Source organism: Argopecten irradians, chromosome 9, assembly GCF_041381155.1.
Source record: "Argopecten irradians isolate NY chromosome 9, Ai_NY, whole genome shotgun sequence".
Lineage (NCBI taxonomy): Eukaryota > Metazoa > Mollusca > Bivalvia > Pectinida > Pectinidae > Argopecten > Argopecten irradians.
In genome coordinates, this window is record NC_091142.1 from 17,337,880 (window position 1) to 17,356,169 (window position 18,290).

Below are 18,290 nucleotides of genomic sequence, written 5' to 3' on the forward strand. Positions count from 1 at the left end.
AAGTGGCTTACAGTAACATATCTTATAATGAAATTTTATGATTCGTGCTTAAGTAGATTCATATTTACATTTGGTTTAAATCCTACTTTTTCTGTAGATTAGTTTTATAAAAAAAAACTTTATCCAATTTTCACTATTGCTTCAATATCCCACGGAATCCCTAAAACAGCTAAGGTTATGTTAGGATGGCTTCCCTTAATCTATCGACCGATGTCTTGTGATCTGTGTGTGGGCCCCTGAACATAATAATTATCTTCTATACTTATCCTATCATTGATATTTTACAGACGAAATAGACGGGGCTTTGTTTATGGCGGTGTGTAGGGGGAAGGTGAGCGAGGGGCTGGACTTCGCTGACAATAACGCTAGAGCAGTGATCACGGTAAGTTATTATAACATGTTGAAGTTCAAAGCATGGATAACTTCTCAACAAAATATGTCCTAGAATGTATATTTTATTGAAATAGTCTGAATTGGTTTCATAAGGGCAAAACAAATAATTCAAAAATAAAAAGTAAAAGAAAAATGAGCAGAAAAGAAATGGAAAAGAAAAAGAAAGAAAACAAAAAGGGAGAGGAAATGATGGTTAGAATTTGATTTGCTGTTAACTCAATATTTAAAACTTCAAATTATTTGACATAATACAAATATCAACCTGTTTTCGTGTGGATACTGTGATTTATCAACTCAAGGAAGTGATATCACCCGAGGCCAGGGGCCGAGGGTTATATCACTTTTAAGGGTTGAAAATTTTATACTGTGATTTATCAACTCTCGAAAGTGATATAACTCTCGGCCTCCGGCCTCAGGTGATATCACTTCCTAAGTTGATAAATCACAGTATCCACCTGAAAACAGGTTGATATACGTTTTATTATATGGTATTTCCATCATGTAATCCCTTTATTTACATGTATACTAAAAATGTACATGTACCTCCTCTTCATTATATTGAGTAGTCCTTCTCCCGATATTAAATAATTCCGAGGAGAAAAATGATATTGATAATAGTTATAAAATACAGAAAATACATTATTAATACATTTTACTTACTATCTAAAACAAATACAAAAAGGTACACAAAGATATTGGCAGGGCCCATTGATTACAGTACAAAAAGGTACACAAAGATATTGGCAGGGCCCATTGATTACAGTACAAAAAGGTACTCAAAGATATTGGCAGGGCCCATTGATTACAGTACAAAAAGTTACACAAAGATATTGGCAGGGCCCATTGATTACAGTACAAAAAGGTACACAAAGATATTGGCAGGGCCCATTGATTACAGTACAAAAAGGTACACAAAGATATTGGCAGGGCCCATTGATTACAGTACAAAAAGGTACACAAAGATATTGGCAGGGCCCATTGATTACAGTACAAAAAGGTACACAAAGATATTGGCAGGGCCCATTGATTACAGTAAACCTGCTGCCCTCCATCTTGCTGAATGATGACATTACAATAGCTTATCTTGACGTCACGGAAAGTCCTTTTCGGCTATATTTTGGTACGACCTTGATATGTTGGAATCTTATATTAACCCTGAAAGTGATTGTGATTTCTTATAACATGATGTCACAATGCACACACAGTCATTTAATAGTATATATTTTTTTCAGGTGGGGATTCCTTTCCCAAACATCAAGGATGTCCAGGTAATGTATCTATAGACTATATATTGTTATTTACTTGTATATCAAACTTTAAACAGTTTCCTGCTAATTCTCTATACCTCATAAAGAACATTATTTTGATAACCTCATAAAGAACATTATTTTGATAACAAGAAGTGATGGAATACTGTATATTCACTAATTCACTAATTCTCTATACCTCATAAATAACATTATTTTGATAACCTCATAAAGAACATTATTTTGATAACAAGAAGTGATGGAATACTGTATATTCACTACGCTGTTTTGGCTGTCACAGGTAAAATTGAAAAAAGAGTTTAATGACATGCATAGAAATACTCGCGGACTGTTGTCAGGAACTGAATGGTACGAGATCCAGGCCTTTCGAGCTCTAAACCAAGCCTTGGGACGCTGTATCAGGCACAGGTATGGTGACACTGTATTTTACTGGCAAATAAACTTTACCTACAGTGGAACTCGGTTAATACGAACTCTAAGGGACGGAAATGAAACAGTTATCACAGTGTTCGAATTAAGCGAGTTCTCAATATTAATGTCAATCTATTTACAGTTACATATAGATCTACTAGTTCTGTGTCGTAAAATAATATTTAGAAAGGAAGATGTCAAAGTAGTTGATGGTTGTTGCAAAATAATACCTATGAAACTGAAATGTATTCAAAATATTGATTCATCAACTGCAATTGTTCATGCACATATAAATAACAGCCATAACTTACGTAACCGAGACATGTGTTCATATGAAGTTATACAGAAAGTAACTTTGCGCATCCAAACTCAAACGATAGTGGCTGGTGAATGGCGTAAAGTCTATTTTACTGAACAAAAGTTTAAAGCACTAACATTGTTAACATCTAAATAATTGTAATCACTCCATAAAAACAGTGATTGTGTAAAGCTCCAAGTTGAGGGGTTAATTGTACCATGACGAATAATTCATTTACGGGTACGAGTGTAAAGCTTCAAGTTGTGATTGCATTTGTAACACAGTGCAAGGTTGCTAGAGATTAGTTCCGCTCGAGTGATTACACAATATAAGTGACAGGTGTATAATGTTTAATTTAAAGTAAGTAATTGTACATGTACTACAGCTTTGTAAGTAATTGTACATGTACCGCAGCTTTGTAAGTAATTGTACATGTACCGCAGCTTTGTAAGTAATTGTACATGTACCGCAGCTTTGTAAGTAATTGTACATGTACCGCAGCTTTGTAAGTAATTGTACATGTACCGCAGCTTTGTAAGTAATTGTACATGTACCGCAGCTTTGCAATTGATGCTTGCCGATGGTTGTTGATACCAAATAACTTAGAATAACTGTTAAACATTCAACAGTTTTTCCCCTCGTTTTTGTAGTTGGAAACGGCTTTTGAAATGCTATTTTGCGGCAGATTTGTGAAAATTTTTTTAGCATTTTCGGTAATTTCGTTGTCCAAAAATATCACTGACTATATGAACTTATTTTTTTTCATTCGGGCCAAAATTCACTTCGTATTATCCAAGTTTTTCGAGTTTTCTGAATTCGAATTTTTTGAGTTTTTGAAAACAGATATAGAGGGAATTGGGCCAGGACTGGCAAAGTACTTTGTATTAAGCCGGGTTCTCAAATAAGCCAATTTGTATAAAACCAAGTTCCGCTGTACATGGTAAAAAAAAAAATCTTGTCATAAAATTGACCCTGAACCTGATCTGAATTTCACATGAAGAAAACTGCTTAAAATTTTCAGGTTAAATGTTTTCAGATCAAATTATCCTGAAAGTTTTCCCTTGAAATTTAATCTGAACTCCTCTATTTTTCCTGTGAATCAGCTGTTTACTTCCCTCATAATAGTAAATGCATAATTATACTTCAATTGTTTAGAATACATGTTATGCATCTATGTTGTAACAGGAAAGACTGGGGAGCCCTGATCTTAGCGGACGAGAGGTTTGTCAGAGACAGTCTGCGATATTGTAAAGGTGAGTGATCTTAGTGGACGAGAGGTTTGTCAGAGACAGTCCACGATATTGTAAAGGTGAGAGATCTTAGTGGACGAGAGGTTTGTCAGAGACAGTCCACGATATTGTAAAGGTGAGTGATCTTAGTGGACGAGAGGTTTGTCAGAGACAGTCCACGATATTGTAAAGGTGAGTGATCTTAGTGGACGAGAGGTTTGTCAGAGACAGTCCACGATATTGTAAAGGTGAGTGATCTTAGTGGACGAGAGGTTTGTCAGAGACAGTCCACGATATTGTAAAGGTGAGTGATCTTAGTGGACGAGAGGTTTGTCAGAGACAGTCCACGATATTGTAAAGGTGAGTGATCTTAGTGGGTGAGAGGTTTGTCAGAGACAGTCCACGATATTGTAAAGGTGTGGAGTGATCTTAGTGGATGAGAGGTTTGTCAGAGACAGTCCACGATATTGTAAAGGTGAGTGATCTTAGTATGGAGGTTTGTCAGAGACAGTGTATGTAAAGGTGAGTGATCTTAGTGGATGAGAGGTTTGTCAGAGACAGTCCACGATATTGTAAAGGTGAGTGATCTTAGTGGACGAGAGTTTTTTTATTTCCCCTTCTGAAGTTAAGTTTTCAAGCTTTAGAATGGATAAATATCTTTTTCTCATGTGGTTTTGTATAGATTGATAACACATGCAACAAACCTTTGATAAAGCCAAATATTCATGTAAAACTATGTAACTAGGAAGAATTTTATGTATTTCATACTCATGTGTTCCTTTATCCTGTCGACCTAGGTCACACAGAATAACAAATAATGAACATTTCGTGTTTTTGTTTAGGTCTATCTAAGTGGATCAGAAACAAGGTGCGATCCTTTAACGGGTTCTACACAGCTATGGACTCTCTCACCACATTCACCGAGACATGTATAAAGGAGATGCCTAAAATTGAGTAAGTTAATTATCTGATTTGATTCTAAAAGCAGGTTAATTTGAAGGCATATGTACATAGAGTCTAGCATCGTTATTTCTAAAGTCTATAGCTTGTGATCAAACTTCAATTGTATGTCATTAATTTTTAGGTTGAAGATTGATCAGGCTCTTAAATATCCTGATGAATTAGATACACTTTTTAGACAAGGCACTCATTTGTCTATCTCTATCCAACTTATAGAATCTGGTAAAAATTGTAAAGTTAAAGATATGAGCCTCACAACCATATTGTAGACAGGTCATATTTTTCAACTTAAAGTAGGATGAACATAAACCTAATATCAGAATTAGATTGATCTGATATGATTTTAATTGATTTTGATATTTAGTAGAAATAGGTTCTAATTATGTTCACAATTATATGTTTTCAGTCCCAACATGTCGTTCATTCCTGGCACACCTATAACTCCAGGTCCAGCCGACCTCTCCCGGTCCTCTCAGTCTCCAGCGACCTCCACGCCAATATCAAAACAAGTGGTGAAACCTAAGAAGAACTTCTCAATTTTCACACCTATCAAACCAAGCAAGAACACTTCTAAAACATCAAAGCAAAGCTTACAAAACACTAAATCAAATCAAAGCTTGCAAAACAACCAATCAAATCAAAGCTTACAAAACATCAACCAATCAAACCAAAGCTTACAAAGCACAAATCAGGAAGGATATAAGTTGATGTCACCAACAGAAGTGAAAAATGATGCAGCACTCAGGAAAGCGTCTGAAACCAAGCAGGTCCTAATGGCTCCTACTCAGGGTCAGAGTTTGTCAGTACCGCCCACAGTTCCTGGTCAGACTACCATCCTTAGTTCAGTTTATCAACAAGTTCTTCAGATAGTAAATTCCAACATCATGCCGTCAGACAAACCGTACTATGTGATGATAAACCAAGGTATGCCCACACAACAGATGTTTCTCATCGAACCCCCTGCCAAATCTGTCAATCAACAGGTCTTGTCCAATCAAAATGCAGGGATGAATGTTGCAGCACTTCCCGGAACCAATCCGACCACGGGGAAGGTTGTATCAACACAAGTTACAGAAAAAACACCAGCTTTACCTGTACAGACAGGCATGAAAAGTATCCTTCCCAAACGTCTGTCTGAAGGATCCAGTAAACCTTCGGTGACGACGTCTTGTGGTACTGAGGATTCTATAACTATAAGACAGGATTTGTCTGTTAATCTCAGTACTTCTAGTGCTAATTTGTCAACTGACAAAGCTACAGACAAAAGTACGAGTGAAATCAGTGGGAACAGTGAAGAATCCAAAACTAACAAATTCTTCAAGTTTTGTAAATTGCCTGAAAAGTCAACTGAAAATGTGGTGAATAAATCTGGCGAGTGTTCCGACATGTCTTCTGATCGGCCGACAACACCGAATGTGTTTGATGTAGATACTGTTGAGGATACAGAGGGTGCTCCGGAATCTGTTGGGAAAGTCGCAGAGGAAACAAAGCCAACACAGCCACGTGATTTAAACATTAAATCTGAAACACCTGTTGTAAGAAAGCCAATCTTTAGAAAAAAGGAAGACACTGAATCTGGAATAAAACCAGAATGTAAAGATGAGGAATCAAGTGATGACGATTTTAAAGTGAAGCGAAGGTCAGTTTCTGGGAACGGTGAAACTGATGGTAAAGGTGATAGGTCAAAGGTCGAGGAGGAGGATACGCCACTGAAGACGAGGAGGAGAGGAACTAAACGCAAAGGTCACAATCGGAGTACCACATTAACAAATAAACGTTCTAAAGGTGTTGACTTTCTGGATAACATGGACAATTCTAAAGAAAACCATGTATGTACACTCTCCTAAAGTTGTTAATGCTTTCTACTTAATACTAGTACTACTAATTTTGTGGTCACTGGTTTTCATATTTTATATAATATTTAGAAATATTTATGTAAAAAGTATGCAATTTTGCAAAGATACTAATTTCATTGAGCTTTACTGTTCAATTTTTTTCCAATTTTGCTCTATAATTTCAGATTTGCATGTTATACTAGATGTACAATGGCGTCATGTGTTGGCTGATAATGGAAAAGGACAGTAACATTTAATAGGCTATAAAAAGACATACTGATAAAATTTAATCTTTGTTAATTTCTGATTAGAATTTAGAGGGGGAAAAGACTGTGGAAAATATGCTAATGATTTTATTTTATTAACAGCTCTCTGTTCAGTCAAGTGTGTCATGTGGTGGCTGTGGGAAAGTCATCATTTCTTCTCTGAAAGGTGAGACTAATAAACCAATGACTTACACAGGCAAAATGGTCTTTTTGAGGTATATTGAGGTCAAATTCAGGCCAGTTTAACTAGCAAATCGACCAATTTTCCAATGAATTTTCATGTCAAGCTCTTTTCAGGTCTATGCATGTTACAGATTGTCTCCCTTGTTAGTCTACCTTATGGGAAGGTACCTATGGTGACATCATTTTTTTTTAAGTGAAACTCACTTCATTTTCTCTGAAAAATATAACATTATGCATGGAAACGCATGACGTCATAATCAATATCTACCCACAAGGGCAGATAACTCTTTAATTTGCAAAGACGGAATAATATCGAATAGAAAAAATGCTGATCATCTTATGCCATTGTTTGCTTCATTAGATTACGAGAAGAGATGGCGAACTCCTTGTTTCCTGAAAGGTGTGTCACACCAGAAGAATACTGAATATATTTGCTCTGTAGTAACCAAACTGGATCAACTGTGTCCCGTAGAGATCAGTGTAGAAGGTAATTAATCTCGCCACGTTCAAAATTATACAAAAAGATAAATAATATTTAATTCAATTTATAATATCCATTCTTGAAACAATTTCATGTTTGAACATAGTAATTTTCGCTAACCATCAAGGTTCCTGTAAGTTGTTTGTATTTGGCTGAAGTGATTTCTTGTAACCATGCTTTACTGTACATGGTGGGGGAAGGTTTTCATATTCTTAGAAGTGAAGTGCTCTTATATCTTTAATCAACTTCAGATCACTAAATTGAATAATCGACATTAAACAATACCACCAACACTCATCTGTTAATGACTATTCCTTGCTATACAATCTGATAGACTGTATAACAACTGTTTTAATTGTTGTCATAGTTTGTTTACATGCCATGAAATATATTTGACCTGATAAGCACCTAGGGCACTTTAATTTTTAGCTCACCTGTAGGTGAGCTTATGGGATACCAAGGCATCCGTCAACATTCAACTTCTTCTCCATAACCACTGGTCATATTTCAACATAATTTGACTGGTATCACCCTTATGGGCTTCTGACTGAAAATTGTACAAATGATGCGGCTGACCCCCCAGAAGCCTGAGGGGCCGGGTCAAATGGGTTAATTTGTCTATTTCCATATAAACAACTTCTTCTTTGCATCTTTGCAGCTAGCTAAGCATGGGATAGCACCCATAATGCAATGGTAGCATCCTTATAGGATGGGGATTCAAATCTGTACATATGATGGGGCTGACGCCCTGGGAGCCTGAGGGGCGGGGTCAAAGGTGGTCAATTTGACTATTTCCATATAAGCGACTTCTTCTCTGCAATTAAGCATGGGATAGCACTCATAATGCAATGGTAGCATCCTTCTAGGGTGAGGAATCAAAATTGTACCATTGATGGGGCTAATCCCCCGGGGGCCAAAGGTGGTCAATTTGGCTATTTCCATATAAAATACTTCTTTTCTGCAACTAAGCATGGGAGAGCACTCAAAAGGCAATGGTAGTATCCTTATAGGGTGGGGATTCAAAATTGTACAAATGATGGGACTGACCCCACCGGGGGCTGAGAGGTGGGGTCAAAAGGGATCAATTTGGCTGTTACTATATAAGCGACTTCTTCTTTGCACCTAAGCATGGGAAAGCACCCATAACGCAATGGTAGCATCCTTATAGGGTGGGGATTTAAAGTTGTACAAATGATGGGGCTGATCCCACTGGGGGCCTGAGGGGTGGAGTGAAAAAGGTCAATTTGACTATTTCCATATAAAGGACTTCCTCTCTGAAACTTTTATTGGATAGCATATTTGTTTGGTATCTATAGCATCATTATATGGTTTGGATTCAAAATTGAACAAATTAAGGATTCAATTTTGCGAATTTTTCTAATTGTAAGAGTCTTTTTGATAATTACCTACTAAAAAAAAAAAAGAAAAAAAACAGGTGAGCGACTTATTTTTAGAAAAAATTGAAGAACCAAATTTAGAGAAAAAAAGAAAAAAGAATGAGCCACAAAATTAATCAATTTGCATAAGAAATTATTATTAAGAAAGAAATTGAATGGTATTCATGTTTTAAGTCTGCATTTAACACAAGATTTAAATTGAATTAAAGTTTGTGATCTTGAGGCTTCAAAAAGGCGAAGGGGCTCCTGAAGGGGTACAACACTTAAAATATCAAATAACACATTATGGTAACTTGTATGATTCTGTTACACAGGTGTCACAATGAACTCAGCCTGGTCCAGTGAGACGGGATGTTGTGTACAGTACCTCCGCTGTCGTGGCTGCCGTCAGAGGAAGAAGAATACAGACTCGGAAATAATCGGTGCTCATATTGTCAGTCTATCACAGGACAATAAATTATACAGTGTTGGACAGGTATACAACTTCTCTCCTATAATATAGGGGCTTGTTTAAACAAGGACAACAGGTTTAACTCTTCTGTTTAAAATGTTTATTTTAAAAAAAGAAGCTTAATTGATATACAAGTTTTGGTATATAACAAAGTGGTATTACTGTCTACCAATTGTGCAATTTAATGTTGTTAATTCCATTGTTAGATTAATATAAAAATAAACATACACATGTACAAAATTGATTCTTGATATATAAAAACTCCAACAGTTGGATGTGTTGCCTGTACAGCATCATAAAAAATAGTTATTTACAGTTGAAAATATTGTTAATAATTAGGTGAAGTTATCAAGTACCGTAACTCTTGCAAATATTGACAGATTTTGACCAAACTAAACCCATCTAAGATCTCATTGATATAAAGAAATACACCAAATTTGGTTGAAATCGGACTATAAATACTTAAGTTATTGAGTGGGAACCATGTTTTGACGATTTTAAAATCCTGTTACTCTTGCAAATACAGAGGACTCCACATAATCGAATAACGGTTATTCGAATATTTCGGTTATTTGCATAAAATTCTGCGGTCCCGATTTTTTCCTTCTTTATCTTTGTTTTTCAACTCCGTGTATTTGCATAGACTTTTACATGACCTCCGGTTATTTGAATAAAATATTTGGGAAATTCTAAAAATAAAATCGAATATTTTTCAGTTTTGCAATATCTTTTTAGCGAAATTCGCCGATATATGTTTCAAGATACTTCGCTTTTACTAGAAATCATCATGGTGACAGATTAACGTTATAGTATACGCCGATTCCGGGATACAAGGAACTCTTCTGGGTGGGAGGTAGAAAACGTTGATTTGGTCATGTGACCGCGAAAAATTTAGGGCACATTTTTCCGTCATGGCGGTGACACTTATAGGTAGAGAATACCAATGTCCGGGTAAAGGTCATAGTCGGTAATACTTGCTCGATAACGGAACTAAGATAAACTGTTATGTTTTGTGTTTCTTATTTGTTATTGATTTTTGGGAAATGCACCAAGGTAAGTTATGAAATATTTGTGAGTGAGACGTCAGATACCGCTGATTTCCAACTGCTAGGCGACAGCTCCATTTGATGCCGTAATTTACATGTCATTTCCTTATGAAGTGTCTAAATTCAATTTTCGTGCATATTTAGATTAAATTTAATACAATATGTTCCGATAATTAATGTTAATTGTTCTATCATGATATGTAATTTTCCACCCGTGTTCAATCATTACATATGCCGCCATTTTGTTTCAAATGTGCCCTAAATTAAGTCACGTGGTGATGAAAGTCACATGACTAAACTGGCTGAATGTTATATCCCGGAATCGGCGTATTGCTTGTTATTTTTATGCATGAATCTGCAAAGGTATTCGACGCTGTTACGATTTACATCAGCAGCGGTAGATCATTACTTTAGTACAATCACTGACTCAAACATCTAATTAAAGCATTTGCACTTTCAAATATGTTTATTTATTAACGTAACGTACCTTAGTTCGCGATCGCTTGGAGAAACCATGCTTCCTTACAACAATCTCCATTCATTAGTAGTCTCGTTCAAACCAGAGTCTTGTTGACTACGACAGACTTGTGCGTAACAAGCGTCTCGTTGAACGAGACATAAAAGCATGCAAAGTCGGCGTGCAATGACTACCGCAAGTTTCGTTACAGTATGTAAGCTTAGGGATACAAAAGATACTTGCTACGTTGTTTCATTGCTACTTGAATATGCATTAATTTCTGAAATGTTATCAAGCTATTCGCCGTATAGATCAACAATACAGGGAGAATTCTCAAAACACATTTAGGTCGAGTGAACGCATGGCTTCATCACCTGCCGCCATTTTCGAATTCATATAAGTTTCTTACACATAGAGTAGGTCCGTGTATATCCGTACAGTCATGTAAGTCCGTACACATTTGAATAAAACACGATATTAACAATGTATAACATTGTATTTCCTCTGGTGTCGCATGTACTTTAAATACTGGAAAAACAGTTATGGTTTTGCGATATCTAGAAACTATTACGTCATGAATGTACGTGCCGTTATTTGATTGGTTGAAAGTTGTACGGCGTTCAGTGTTCGAATGACTATCCTGGACGAGTCTGACATCCGGTAGAGCTCATCAAATTTTACGTGAGTAACAGGTATTTTGAGAAATTCAGAACATAACAGCAAATGTTAATCAGATAATATTGAATTCAGATATCTAATCTTTCTAATTGTATATTTTTTAAATTTGTTTTGAGTCAGAAATTTAGAAAATTACGGATTAAAAAAGTGTACGGATTTACCATCCAATTCCTATATAGCTTACATTCCGAGACGTGTAAATCCGTACATACTGCGTTGTCATATAAAGTGTATACTAGCCTAATACATGCATGTATTAATTCACATACATGCATTTTCTAAGAGTATTACTATAATGATATATATTCTTTTTAATAAATAGAAAAAGCACATTTCTACTTACTTATAGTCTAGAGTAAAATTACACATTTGAAACACTTTCTTTTCAGGCCATGGTAAAGAATTCGGTATCAAAAAAGTCTCGTCAGAAATACACGACAGAAAAGTTACTATTGGCCGTTGAAGCTGTTCGGCAGAAAAAGCTTTCATTAAGAAAAGCTTCAACCAAATACGGAGTGCCTGTGATGACAATACAGGACAGAGTTAAGGGGAAAACAGACGATGTCTGTTTACAAGGTCGACCAACAGTAATTCCACTAGAGATAGAACAGGAACTGGCCAAGAAGTTGAAAGATGCGGCAGCAAAGGGTTTCGGGCTTACTCGACGAATGCTTGCTGTACGAGTTGCCCGACTCTGCAAACGGATGCAGCTAAAAACGCCGTTTAGAAACGGAGTTCCGGGAAAAGAGTGGCTTAGCAGATTTATGAAAAGACACCCAGATCTAAGCATTAGAAGTCCAACCGCGTTATCAACCGTTCGGGCACGAATGCTAAATCCTGTGGTAACAGGAAATTATTTCCATGCATTAAACGAAACCCTTGATTCCCTAAAACTTAAGGATCAACCCATGAAGATATGGAATATCGACGAAACCAGTGTCCCTTTAACACATAAACCAGCCAAGGTCATAGCGGAAACTGGGGTCAGAAATCTCCCAGGACGCGTTGGTAACTCTAGAGATAATGTAAGTGTTATGGCATGTATCAACGCCGCGGGCAATGAAATACCCCCTATGGTAATCATCAAAGGGAAAACATATAAAAGTCTGTATGCTTACAATACAAAGGAGGGCGTCCCTAATACCATGTACACGTTCCAGCAACGTGCCTGGATGGAAGATGCTTTAGGAGAACTTTGGTTTAAACAACATTTTCTGAGGCACTGTGGTCCTGAACGCCCACAAATGATTATCCTTGATTCGCATTCGTCCCACGAAACCCTAGGTTTGATAGAGGCTGCAAGAGAAAATGATATCACTCTCCTAGCCTTCCCGCCACACACTACGCAATACCTTTGTCCGCTCGACAAAACCGTATTTGGTCCTCTTTCAAGAGCTTACAGTCGCGTGTGTTCCGAGTTCATGGCCAATAACCCAAATAATACCATAACAAAGTGGGAGTGGCCAAAGCTTTTTCGGGTGGCACATGACGAGGCTTTCACGCCCGAAAACATCAAAAGTGGGTTCCGGAAGTGTGGTATATATCCTGTCGATCAGTCCGCAGTCACAGAACAAGCATTTGCACCATCCGTCCCATTCAATACTGAACCATCTGCTGTCGTAGGACCGTCCGGTGACGTTTCCTCTCACACAGATAACTTGAGTATGAACGACACACTTCCCCAAGTTGACGATCCATGTGTAAATGTAAACGGTTCCCCCTCTTCATCTGGTGATACTGCTCTTACCAGCACCAATGTTCCAATAAATGCCAATCCTAGTGCCAATTTACGCGGTTTACTCCCTGTTGATGTGAGTGCAAATATGATTGACTCTAGGCCCCTCGCTGTTAGTTCTTCTTTTAGCGCCCCCTCGCCTGTTAGCCGAACTACTGCTGTATCTACAGAGATTGAAGTAAGCACCACAAGCCAAGAGAACGATGATTGTATAGGCACGGTTTTGTCAGAGTCAGATATTATAGAGTCTGTTCTTAGCGGGGAAATCCATGGTACTGTAGACAACTCTGGTAATTTTAATATTTCTGTTCCTGTAATAGTCGAAGCTGCAAATTCTTGCGAATCTTTGCCCTCATGGACAGATCAGGTCGATGAAATGTTTAACTTTAAGTATTCAGCACCAAAAGTAAAAGAAAGCACAAAGAAAGTAACCGTACACAGGCTCCTTACAAGCGACGCAATATACGAACAAAAGACAAAGGAAATGGAGAGTAAACAAAACCTAATAGAAGAAGAAAAACAGAAGAGGAAAGAGCAAAGAGAACTGAAGAAAGCAATGCAAGGAAAGGGCAAAGGTGTTAAAGTTCAGGGTCAGAAGAAATATAAATGTAAGAACTCAACCAAAAACTGTCCAATTTGTAGACGCAGTACTACACATGAAAAATGCCCAACATCAATTGTCCTTGAATGTGTCGATTGCGTAAAAAGTTACCACCAAGAATGTTGTCCAGTTTCAATGCTAGACCATGTTACAGCAGTTCTAAATAACGCAGAACTGTTTGTGTGCCATATGTGCCAGTAAGCATTCTAGGCTGGCTAATTAGATGTACATAACTACATGTATAAATATAATGACGTACAATAAAGTATATTTGTATATATTTCAAACGTCGAATCGGGATATTGCACACGACCATAGTGTGCATACATGTACATTTTATTATTTGTGCATAAATTATAACTTATTTATATAAGCTATAAATTATATATATATATATTATTTTTTTTTTTTGTTAATAATGATATATTGTTCATAAAGAGTTACATATCATATGAATTTCATACATTCTGTAGCTTCAAAGCTAGTAACTTGTTTTATATAAAGCTATGTTCACGATGACTCGTTTCATACAGTTTCGAAAAAATAAATAAACCGGTTGAACATATAAATTCTAATGGACATGTTTTTTTTTATATATATATATATATTTGAGCTACACCGCTTGCTTATATATATACACACAATATATATAACTTGTCAAAACCAGATGTTAACGGGATCATTTTATTTGTCTGGTTTATACAGGTGTCCTATTTATACAGGATACACCGGTATTTATCAATCAGTGCTGCGATCGTGCCTTGAGGTCGGCAATATATGTACATATATATAATACTATAGTACTGTATTATGTCACAATATTTGAAGTCTTTATAATCATTGAAAACAACATCCCAGGCGCGTAGCTAACATAGACTCCGGTATTCTCGTGCATCCACATCATTTTCATGTTCATTTTAGAATTAATACTGATAATGTTTATACACAACATTTATAAGAAGCAAATTTTCTCTTTACTTGTATCACAAGACATACTATCGTTAAAATAACTCCCATGAGTACATATACTCCCAATCAGATTAACTAATGTACAATCAATTTTATTATTGATACGTTACTGTTACTATAGTGACATTCTATTGTTGGAAATCCAAATGTATTGTTAGTAATCAGCTATATTTACGGAAGCGTATTAGGCTCACATTGGAAAAAACATTTTAAGGATTACGAAAATGTTTATTTTCTCATTGCTACAAAAATGTGTGCTAACCATGGTACGTATAATAGATATCCAGAGTTCAATTGAATTTTTCAAAAAATGTTGGTGTCTTCATTTGGAATGATCTCATTTTATTAATTTAAATATATCAACAAAACAAAAGGAAGTAATTTCAATTTAAGCATCAAACCTCTACAGAGAGGATTCATCACTTGTTTTTGAAGGTGCTTTTGGTAATGGTATCATTGTGGGTACCTTTGAGAGGGGGTGTCCGTATAAGGCAGAGAAAAATCTATGTCACTGCATCCACATTGTTTTAACCCTGGCAACGCCCCTACATCCATCAAAAATATCAGCTTATAAAAAAAGCTTCGTATAATCGCCGTTTGTATATGCGCTAACTGATGTCGATCAATCGAATCATAAATTAGTTCAAATTATCATGATTATCACGTTTGGAAATGTTTCTATTGCAATGTACGTTCAGATTCCGATACCAAGTCCGTTTGCTAAATACATAAAGCATGTGTACGGATTTACAGGAATAGGTGTACGGACTTACAATCTTACTGTACGGATTTAGCCGTCTTCAATATTCGTAACTTGTCGGGCTGTATCCTTATAAACGGTTATGTTTCCCGTAAAATCATAGCTTAATCATGCTTCCGAATAGTCTCTCCGTTTGATAATATACAGACACCATGTATGGTAGCTGTGATAGAAAGGAATGATGGGTTGACATCCAAAGGTGTACGGATATACACGGACCTACTCTACAGTACATTTGTAAAAACAACACTACTAGTTGATCGGCACTTTGAAGTTCAATCACGATCGTAAGTTCATTTTGCCAGGCAAATGTACGTAAATTTGTTTATTATTTAGGTTCAGAATTGTAGACACAAATCCAATCCTGTTTAGTAGAATCTAATTGCATTTGATATCGATCGTTTAGCTGTTTCTCAAAAATTCACGTGTCGATCTAACGTAAACAAGAATCTAATATTGGAATATTTTTTTGTTATTAAACAATTAAAATCGATTTACAACTTCGAAAATAATTACTTGTTGTTCGTTTTAAGTGTTAATAATTTACGTATTTATCAAGTAAACGAAACGATATATATTTGCCTATTCACATACATATGTGTGGGGTCAAACGGAGGTGCAAAATGTCATCTCCGCCTATTCGAATACTCCGGTTATTTGCATATTTTCTTCTGGAAAATGACCTATGCAAATAAGCGGAATCCTCTTTATTGACAGATTTTGACCAGAACTAAACCCATCTAAGATCTCATTGATATAAAGAAATACACCAAATTTCGTTGAAATCAGACAATAAATATTTAAGTTTTTGAGCAAAAATAATGGATTTATCAGTTTTTTAAAGTCCCATAACTCTTGCAAATATTGATGGATTTTGTCCATTATCGAAATTATCCGAGATCTCATTGATATAAAACACTACATCTAATTGGTTGAATAAGTAGCACAAAAACACATTGATTTTCTTTAATGATAAAAATTATTAATAGATGTATAATATATTCATTTAGTATTTTTTCTTTGTTTCAGACTTGGCTTCTTTCATCAGCAATCAAAATCATGGAGGGATAACATGGAAAACTGTATTTTTGTAAATTTCGAGGCATTGTGATTAAAGACTACTTTCTGTTTACTAATATGATACTTGAATTCAATATCTATCGCTTGAAATAAGGACTACTTTCTGTTTTCTAGTATTATATACTGATTCAATATCTACTGGTTGATATAAGGACTGCTTTCTGTTTACTAGTATTATATACTGGTTCAATACCTAGTGCTTGATATAAGGACTGCTTTCTGTTTACTAGTATTATATACTGGTTCAATACCTAGTGCTTGATATAAGGACTGCTTTCTGTTTACTAGTATTATATACTGGTTCAATATCTAGTGCTTTATATAAAGACTATTTTCTGTTTACTAGAATTATGTACATGTACTGGTTTAATATCTAGTGATTGATATAATGACATGCAATGCTTCCTGTGTGAAATGTCTGATGAAAATCAACTTTAACTATGAAAACAAATCTGTTGGCAGCTAAAACAGAATGTCATCTGGCATTATAATCATAATGATTCATGTATCACAAACTTTATGCATATTTCATTTCAAAATAGATAAATATCCTACATCGCTGGTAGTATAATGTAATCAATATAGAATAAACTAGATCACTGCTCATAATTATTCATTTTAATGTGTCTGTTACTAAGAATCCAATTTAATGTACATTGTACTATTTTAATGACACTTAGTAAAGGATTTTTATTACTGTATTATTATATAATTAATTATTAGCTGTTAATTTATTTTCATGAAATAATAGTTCCATGATTTTGTGGGACACTGTTGTTATTTCGAAAAATTGATATACAAAATGATGAGTATAATAGACAATTATTTATTGTCTTACAACTAGATCACAAAATTTTTACCTTGTAATTGAATTGTCATTGTTTTAAAAATCGAAATGACATGAAAATAATCAGCTATTGCATGCCTTTAGTTTTGAAAATCAGCTTGGAATCCTAGGTAGTTTGGCATTATACGAAATAAGATCTTAAAACCACAACGATGTATGCATACTTAACCATAGATAGTAAGATCTAGGTACTTTCTGAATCCTGATTGGTGGATTCCTTTAATTCTCAGACATCCGATTGGTGGATTCCCTTAATTCTCAGACATCCGATTGGTGGATTCCCTTAATTCTCGGACATCTGATTAGTGGATTTCTTTAATTCTCAGACATCATCCGATTGGTGGATTCTCTTAATTCTCCCACATCTGATTGGTGGATTCCCTTAATTCTCCCACACCTGATTGGTGGATTCCCTTAATTCTCTGACATTGGTGGATTCCCATAATTCTCCAACATCTGATTGGTGGATTCCCATAATTCTCCACCATCTGATTGGTGGATTCCCTTAATTCTCTGACATCTGATTGGTGGATTCCCTTAATTCTCGGACATCTGATTGGTGGATTCCCTTAATTCTCAGACATCACCTGATTATTGTTGTGATTGATTAACCATTCTATAATTTATTAATAGCTACAAGACATTCCAGAGAGTATATGAATTTGTTAATTTTGTTAATTTGTGACGATTCATTTATACATTATGTATAATGATTCATGCTATGGATTTTAATGAGTTTGATTTACATGTATAGCACAAGACAGATTTTTTATACTGTACGTAGGTTTAATGGTATATGTCTGAAATTGTATACATCTACGTACATATATCTAATAAATCAAACATTACTGAATCAGTTGTGTTTTCAGTGTTGCTTTCAATATCACAACCTACCGTATTCGACCCAATAAGCGCCCTGGAAAAAAATTTAAAAATGAAAAGATG

The 18,290-nt window shown here is 35.6% G+C and overlaps 1 protein-coding gene across 1 annotated transcript in view; it reads left to right on the forward strand.

Moving 5' to 3' along the window:
- Positions 1-18,198, forward strand: part of LOC138331646 (Fanconi anemia group J protein homolog) — a 71,108-nt gene extending 52,910 nt beyond the window's left edge. Inside the window, exons 24-33 of the mRNA XM_069279369.1 lie at positions 288-382; positions 1,626-1,661; positions 1,942-2,069; positions 3,556-3,623; positions 4,442-4,553; positions 4,966-6,388; positions 6,763-6,826; positions 7,205-7,330; positions 9,036-9,196; positions 16,448-18,198. Of these exons, the coding sequence (XP_069135470.1) occupies positions 288-382; positions 1,626-1,661; positions 1,942-2,069; positions 3,556-3,623; positions 4,442-4,553; positions 4,966-6,388; positions 6,763-6,826; positions 7,205-7,330; positions 9,036-9,196; positions 16,448-16,489 (2,255 nt within the window). The 3' untranslated portion in view covers positions 16,490-18,198. The remainder of the gene's footprint in view (positions 1-287; positions 383-1,625; positions 1,662-1,941; positions 2,070-3,555; positions 3,624-4,441; positions 4,554-4,965; positions 6,389-6,762; positions 6,827-7,204; positions 7,331-9,035; positions 9,197-16,447) is intronic.
- The last annotated feature ends 92 nt before the right edge of the window (positions 18,199-18,290 follow it).